General features: G+C 35.8%; 1 protein-coding gene across 2 annotated transcripts; it reads right to left on the minus strand.

The window, feature by feature from the left end:
* Positions 1–528: 528 nt before the first annotated feature.
* LOC126820577 (macrophage mannose receptor 1) lies at positions 529–7,884 on the minus strand. 2 transcript variants are annotated; one of them, XR_008788177.1, is made up of 7 exons: positions 7,725–7,884; positions 6,565–6,715; positions 4,305–4,420; positions 3,191–3,307; positions 2,359–2,512; positions 1,384–1,451; positions 529–992 (listed from the first exon to the last, which is right to left on the minus strand). XR_008788177.1 is itself a non-coding variant. In XM_050548622.1 (7 exons), exons 1-7 carry the CDS (start codon positions 7,786–7,788, stop codon positions 781–783), a joined length of 912 nt encoding a protein of 303 aa, XP_050404579.1. In that variant the 5' UTR covers positions 7,789–7,884; the 3' UTR covers positions 529–780. The 2 variants fall into 2 exon arrangements, 1 of the variants encoding a protein (XP_050404579.1); XM_050548622.1 differs by having other exon boundaries at positions 4,275–4,420.
* Between the last annotated feature and the right edge of the window lie 277 nt (positions 7,885–8,161).

Below are 8,161 nucleotides of genomic sequence, written 5' to 3' on the forward strand. Positions count from 1 at the left end.
TTATTAGTATTGGAATTAACTTTGTTTATTAACCTTCGAGATGTCTGTATTGGTATTAATTAGGCATTAATTTATTTTTTCATATCATTTATTGAATAAATAATAATTTAACAAACAAAATTATTATGTCATTTATCAATAATTACAGTTTAAACAGAACGAATGGAAGGGGTTGCATTCGAAAGGTTGCTATACTGGATATAAATTGGTAAAATACAACACACGTTTTTGTTATACACAAGTTTGTACGAAACAACACGAGTTTCAGAAATTTCAACACAAGTTTCAGAAATTTCAACACAAACAAGTTTCAGAAATTTCAACACAAATAATGTGTAGATTTTCACACAAGTTTTGTGTTGTTTCAACATTTAACACAAGTTTTGTGTTGTTTCAACATTTAACACAAGTTTTGTGTTGTTTCAACATTTAACACAAGATTGTGTTGTTAAATAGAGACACCTAACTTGTGTTGAAAATAACACAAGTTTGTGTTGTTTCAACACAAGTTTTTTTTCAGTGTACATATACGTCAAACGCCTTTATTTATTTTTCCAATACATAAAAAAAAATGTTTTAGAATTTAATTTGTCGCAGGAAAAAAGTTAATATTTCTGGCTCATTAAGCCGCATCGATGTCATCCTTATCAGTGATTGTAGCGGCCTAGCAAATATTCACTGCGGATCAGTGTGATTCCGCACGTTGAAGACTAGGTCCTGTGTGACCGAGACTAACTATTAAATTGGGTCAAAATTTGTAGCAGCCATATTTGGCCTGACTTAAACTAAGTTTAAGGCCGCTACTGTCACGAACCCAAAGCCTCTACGGTCACGCTCATTAAAGGTATTAAAGATAGGGAACGTACTTGGTTCTACTGGTTCAGACCTAATTGGTGGCATTTCTTTGTTTCTCACACATATAAAGTTGATTTTGTCACTACAAGATCTTGAAGATATCTTTACTTCATCAGCACCCACAAACGAACACTGATCTGTAAGAAATTTAAGTTTTTGATACATGAAACAACTTTGTACTATTAGGCCTATACCTATGATCAATGTGAAATCATGCCAAATTAAGTGTCTTGACGTATTTAGATTTTTTGACCCATGTGTCTCATTACTGTTATGGGATTTGTTTGTGTGTGGTACAGTCCTTCTGTACTTGCTATTAGACATCACCAACAATTGTAACACGTAACTGAGGCCTTTTCACCCGTCCCACGCACATGCACAAGGAATCGAGTCAAACCCGACTGGAAGATCAATACAGTATGGAAATGAATGACATTGTCTGCATATTTGTCTATTTAAATATAGATATATTTTCACTTATAAAACTTTTTGTTTAAATTTTAATAAAATTACTTAAAACTAGCTTACTGTTTGATTGGTCTGATTTAATCCATACCGGGTTTGTTTCATTTGAGTCTACACTTTTTATCCGGTATCTACAAATTGAAAGACAATTTATTCGGTGATATTTCGTGTAATATTAGCGTTATTAGAGAGGTTCAGATGCGTTCCGAGAACGAGAACGAGGTGAAGTCGTCGTCGTTCTCAAAAGACGTGACGCACTTTCACGGTTCAGAAAAATCCTCATTCTTGACATACGCGATGGTCAGTTCAGGCCTAGCTAAGTTGTAGTTGTGCCGTAACAGTGTTTGAGCGGGCATCCTAAACAGCGTCCACCAGGTTTAAAGTCGGGTATAAAGTCATCAAAATAAAATTTAGTAGCCATAAACGAAATAAGTACACCATAAAACACATTTCCTGAAAACTGAATAGAGCAAAACGTGCACTGTTTGAAAGTGTCGATTCGTTCTATCATTTCGCTTTTATTCGACCAGTCAAACAGTGCCTAACGTCTTTCGGTATAATTATGAAAAAGATTGTCTAAAAAAATAGAATTAAACCACAAGGATCTCTAAGACGTTTTCACGAGTTAGTTCGTCTGCCGCCGTGGGGGAAGCCCTCGAGAACTGATGACGTAGCCTGCAAAAGGGGTCCAACCTCGTGGGTTTTCTCCGGGTCCTCCGGTTTCCTCCCACTGCTAAAGACCCCTACGCGCAAGCGAATTATTGAAATAAAATTAAACCATATGTTAGTCCCGAAATGACCTAGTCTGTGTCGAGTGGACGTTAAATCCCATTTCTCTCTCTCTCTCTGCAAAAGGGGAATCACCTCGTTCTCGATCTCTTCTGAGTGCATCTAAACCAAGAAGCTTTAGTGACCGGAACCTCTCTAATAGCAAGATGGTGTATGGGATTCAAAACTTATCCTTATTGAAATAAAATTGACCTCTCTTGGTTTCTACTCGTCCGATCTAAAATCAAATAATTGAAAAAAAAAATATACCTAAGAGCATTTAAGATAGATAGGTTTGTATCTGGTGAAGGAATTTCCCCATTAAATGATCTGCACATATTTTTCACTTCTGAATAGGTATGTTGATGAAGGTCAAAAAACCGGAATTCTTTTCCTGGAAAGAAGGATGTCCAGCCTATTGGACCTGGAAAAGAAATTAGTACTACCAATTAATTTGTTTCTACTGTTTATACATAGTATAGGCCCACATTTTGCTTACGTATTCAAGTTTTGATCACACAGACTAAGAATACTGGCCCTATAGTCTGATGCGAGTCATCATATGTAGGCCCTATTTCTGTTGCTAGTTTTCAATTTCTGTTCCCCTTGTCAATTGTGCAGGACGGAGATGGAGAGGGTTCCAAGAAATTTGAATGTCTACAAATAAATACCCCCGCAACCTACACTCCCACAACAACCGAAGAATGATTTTTGGTCCAGGAACTGTGCCCGAGGCGTTTCTCATCTTGTTGCTGTTCTTCTTGTTGGCGGCGACGCTCTTCGAAAATAGCACAAGGCTCCACCAATTTAAGTATGATCAACACAAAACTCTTCATGTCCATTCCTTGACATCGATATTTGATATGACGTCATAATTCCAAGATGACTTCGATGACGTAATGCTTGGTTCCTGCCCCATAATACGCGCACAGAGTAAAAATACACCGAGTGGCAGTATTTTTACTCTGTGATACGCGTGTACTTATTAAAGAAGCACTTCACTCAACCACGCCTCCAAAATGTAAAATCGGTTAATTGTGGGGTCACATCGGGAATTATATATCAATTTTATGAAGACTATGTGTATCAAATCAAAACTTACTGTTTGCAATCATACAGAAATATTTATGTTCAAACAAATCACAATCAATATCATTCCATTTACCATTTGCTTCCATTACCATACAGTCTTCTTTACCACCAGCATTAATAGGTTCATCTGTAATATTAACATTTATCGTTAAAGCCCCAGCATGACAGGAAGCCGCGTTGACTCAATGAGTAAGGTGCTGCCATTCTCGGACTCGCTCCCGGTTTTGGCTGAGAAAGTTCCTGGTGATTTTCCGGCGTGATTTCCACATGTCAGTGGTGAAGAACGAAGGGCATGACAAGGGACATCGCCTGGTCGTTCCGATTGAACGAAAACCCGACGCCCCTTGTACACATAGGCGTGCATGTTAAAGAACCCCTGTCAGTTAGAATTGGTAATTAGAGCATATTGTGCTTGGCTGTGTTCTAGCAATAGACATGTTACACAACTAGCTACTTGATCCCGATAAACGGCCTATATTATAGTCTCTGGGTGACCGAGACTACCTATATTATAAAGTAAAGTGCTTTCATGAATAAACAGTGGTAGTACATTTCCCTCCAATCTCATGAACGGCGTATGAAGTTTAAAACACTTTACACACAGTTATTATTCAAAACGTATTTACGCTTGATAAAAAAAAATTGCTTTTACAACATTAATTTTTCTCTATGTGAAAAAAAAAAATCAATATGGAAACGAATATTATTTAAAAACAATATATATATTAGACTTTACACTACCTGACCACGCGGGGGTACGACATTATTGTTATCTTAATCACCGCCTATTAAAAACACACAGATTTTGATTCTAGACCCACACAAACTATAGAACCAGTCGTGATTCGCGAATGGTTAATAATATCACGTGATTCAGAGATCCGGGCCCCAACGATGGACCTAACTCTCACCCTTTCATTTTCGTAAACTTTAATAAGCTTTAAAATTAATAAAGATTTCAATGAAAATTCAGCACCAGCTATCACTTGCATGATAGCAGCCATTTCGGAAGACGTTAAAAACAACCGTGGGGTAAACACTTCGCTTCTTTAGTTTGTGCTAGCCGGGAACCTCAGATCCGGTTCAATATCCACCTCCTGATCCTGAATAAATGTATAGTTCACCTCTATTCCAGTTCGACCACGTGATGGGACTATCATCTAACCAGATATAACTACCATCATCTCTATTCTTATCAGTTCCACCAATCCATCGTCTTTTAGTACTTTCACCAATTTCACTGTTTAGAAAAAATACATGCATGATTTTAGAGCTATAGAATCCCTTTCAAACTACAGTAATATCAGTATCTAGTCCCAAAATAGTTCAGTTCCGTTCAGTATTCAGAAAGCTATGACGAATTAAAAATTGCATGGATCTATGCTGCCCCCTATGTTACAAGATGGCCACCATCTTTATCAACCAAATGTGAAATTGGTGAGTCTGTTTTAAATCCCAATGAATGCAAGCCAGGAGATTATCTAGCGTTGGTATTTTGACTTGTTTTCTTAAACATACATTATGCAAGAGGCCTGAAATGTTATCTAAATTATTAATTAGACATTAATTAACCTATCCAGGCCATAATCAACTCTAGATGGCAGCGCTAGCCTGCGATCTTTAGTGGATTGTAAGCCGATTTACTGCATCACTTTCCTTGTCGATTAAACGATTAATTGGATAATCGAGACTATGCTGTTTATCGTACTGACTTTAGTACTGATGACCAAGGCTTATGGGAATTTCAGTCGCTTAGTTCTCGGTTCATCGTGGATCAATTTGAATGAAATTTTCACCAAATTGCCTTTACATTATCTAGTTTTTAACTATTATAGTGAGAACTGCCAACTCGTTACCGAATCTCCCATAATGCATCTTTAATTAAATGTTAAATACAAATCACTCATCGTTGTTATTAAAGTCGGAAACCCTCTATCATTCACTTGATTTTATGCTGGTTATTTTGGAATACAGTTGGTGAGGTCAGTACGTTAGTTTTAGAGTTAGTGTCAGTATTAGTGTTAACATGGGGCACCTTAATCAATAGTTTGTTCCATTTATATATAATTACATTATTACATATGGACTAACATATGGTTTAATTTTATTTACATAATTCGCTTGCGCGTAGGGGTCTTTAGCAGAAACCGGAGGCCCCGGAGAAAACCCACGAGGTTGGACAGGCGACCCTACTCCTTGCCACGTACAACCGGGGATTCGAAACCACGCCAGTCGACACAATGACAGACTTTATGATATAGCGCGCGCACGCTAACCATTCAGCCATCCAGCCCCCCTTAATGTAATAGCTTCTGACTTAGAGGTAAGCCAACCAGTAGCAGACAAGCTGCATTGACGTTTTACCCGTAAACATCGATCGATTACAACAATAAATACCCGGACCCGTGACAGAGCCCTCCGGACCCTGGGAAAACAAACTCGGCGAGGGGTTGGTGGGTCGGGAGTGGGATTCTCTCCGCCCGGGTTAGAAAATTTTTGAAAGATACATGGTCTCTAGCGTCATTTTGGCGTACATCTTGGGTGACTGGAGGTCGCTTTGCTAAACAGAAACTGAGATTTAACACAACATATGAATACCAAATACATACGTTTTAGCGTTACTGATGTAATAATAATCAAAGGTTTTGACGGGATATTTTAAAGCGGAAATTGCAAATTTTTAAGTTATATTTTTAAAATTTATTAAAATAAAGCCTGAAAATAGATGGTATCCATAAACAGTCTTGTTAAAGAATAATCCTATTAATGCTATAATTCACTATTGCCAGCTGAGAAATTGGCAAAAATATCAATTTCCTCTTCATTTTCAAACGTTTGAAAAAAGCTACTCCATGGTGGGGAATAGAAAACAAGGGAGGTAATTGTGTTATTATTTCCTGTGTAAATGAGTTTTAAGTGTGAGAACGACACCTATGATCGTATATTGTGAGTTGACAACCTATTGAGCAAAAGACATAGAAATAATTACGTTTTGACTTTCTTAGAAAATTTGAAATTTCCGCTTTAAGCAAGCAAACAAATGGAAAAACAAAAACCAAAATATCGATCAGAAAATGTTTATTTCTTTCCAATACCCAAAATCATGTTGAATTGGATTCAGACGGAATAAGGCGTTAAGCTGAATTGACTTATGAAGAAAGTAACTTTTAACCAGTAGGTTGAATTCGAAATCTTAATACCCCCCCCCCCCACACACACACACACACACCCTTTTATGATACTACTTGCTGTTTGGATGTTATATATTTTATAGAAATGGACCGAGTGTAATGAACTGAATAAAGTAAACTGTTTGAAGGTGGGTGTTTTACTTTCTGGACATTTTTATTATCCACCTTGTTTTCACATTGACACGTATCTTACCTTCTTAACTGTATTAAAAACTGTGATTCCTGCTGAGTTCTCACAGGGGCAATTATGCCATCGATGTTTTGGCAAACTTCTAGAGCTTTAAAGAAGGTTTTAGGTTGCTCAAAGTGTCCATAAAATCTTCCTTCAAATGTTTTCCATACTTCTGTGTATAATGGAAAATTAAACTATATTAAAAGATTTGTTCCAGTTTTCACAGAACACTTCAAATATAAACGAAATGGTTTAAAGATTTAAATCAAACGTCATAATATGACGGAATAGATACTTTTTATTTTGTTTCCTGGTAAATATTTGATAATTCGATCAAAAAATAAATAAACAGATAAAAATGAAAATACATTAATTTTAATGATTAAAATTTCTAGAAATCCGGAAATGAACCATAAAACCGATCCCCCAAAATAACCATTTGAATTAAAGAGAATATTCAAATAACACTGGTCATAGTTTGGTGCCTTCAGTTCATAGCAAGGCAAATATTAAATTAATGTTTAAAACTTTCCGATCACTATACCTACTGCGATGTTCAAATGCACGAACGGAAACCCTAGACAAACTATACAACATAATTTTAGACATAATAACACATGACATAATTATATGAAATACAAGTTACTTGAATTTATTTCAGCGACTTATCGACGAGGGTTCTCCCGTCGGAACGTCGCTGAAATAAATTTTTCAAGTAACTTGTATTCCATATAATTGTGTCATGTGTTATTCTCATCCAGTTACTAAATGCCGCTTAAACAATTTATACTACAACATAATTTGTCTCCTGTTCGGCTCCATAATCCACTGTCTAGATTTTAACAATAATATTTTTAATCAAGTCCGTAACTTTATTGATATATCAAACAGATTTTAATCTCGACCAAATAGTATTTTATTTTCAGTTATATGTACAATTTTGCCTGGTTTATTAACAAAATGTTTATGTATAACCACAGAGTGGTATAACTATAATAACCTATTATATATACTGTACATTTTCATCAATTTTATTATATTTATATCATATGTATATATTTGCCATTTTAACTGTGAATATTTAGGGGGAGGGGTTTTACATAGTCTAATCCTGTTCCCCGATCCCATTCGGACAACTTGAATAAAATATTGTTTAAAAAAAAAATATTTAGAGAACTCACCATTTTGTCCATTAGTTAATAAAATAAATCCAAAAATAAGAGCTGACCCGTGAATGATATTCATTTTACAACTGTCTATAGGATGTCTGATATTATTACAATTCACCGACTACTTAACTTTATATACAAGAAAATGACAAGAGTTACATTGCGCGCTTCATAAATTCAAGCTCCATCACAGATCAGTGATTTCACAAATAATGCTTTCACAAATAACTTAAGGCTTCTTCAACCCGCGCCTGGTTTCCGATCGGCTATTTAATCTAAGAATGAAATTTAAACGTAATCAATATAACGTAAAATATACAAATATATCAACATAGCACCAGTAAAACATTTTGTAGGAAAGAACTTAATTGAAATTTTTGAGACTATTATTTTTACATACCGAGCGAAGCGGTGCACATTTTCAATTGCTATTACGAACAGCTTACAGA

The sequence above is a fragment of the Patella vulgata genome, chromosome 5 (assembly GCF_932274485.2).
Source record: "Patella vulgata chromosome 5, xgPatVulg1.2, whole genome shotgun sequence".
Classification (NCBI taxonomy): domain Eukaryota; kingdom Metazoa; phylum Mollusca; class Gastropoda; family Patellidae; genus Patella; species Patella vulgata.

Bases quoted from the DNA above. Each gene is read 5' to 3' on its own strand.
- LOC126820577 (XM_050548622.1), bottom strand. From the start codon at position 7,788: ATGAATATCATTCACGGGTCAGCTCTTATTTTTGGATTTATTTTATTA. The intron at 4,421-6,564 runs GTAAGATACGTG...TTTTCTAAACAG, and splicing joins TTTTTAATACAGTTAAGAAG to TGAAATTGGTGAAAGTACTA. The intron at 1,452-2,358 runs GTATATTTTTTT...TTCAATTTGTAG, and splicing joins TCTATCTTAAATGCTCTTAG to ATACCGGATAAAAAGTGTAG.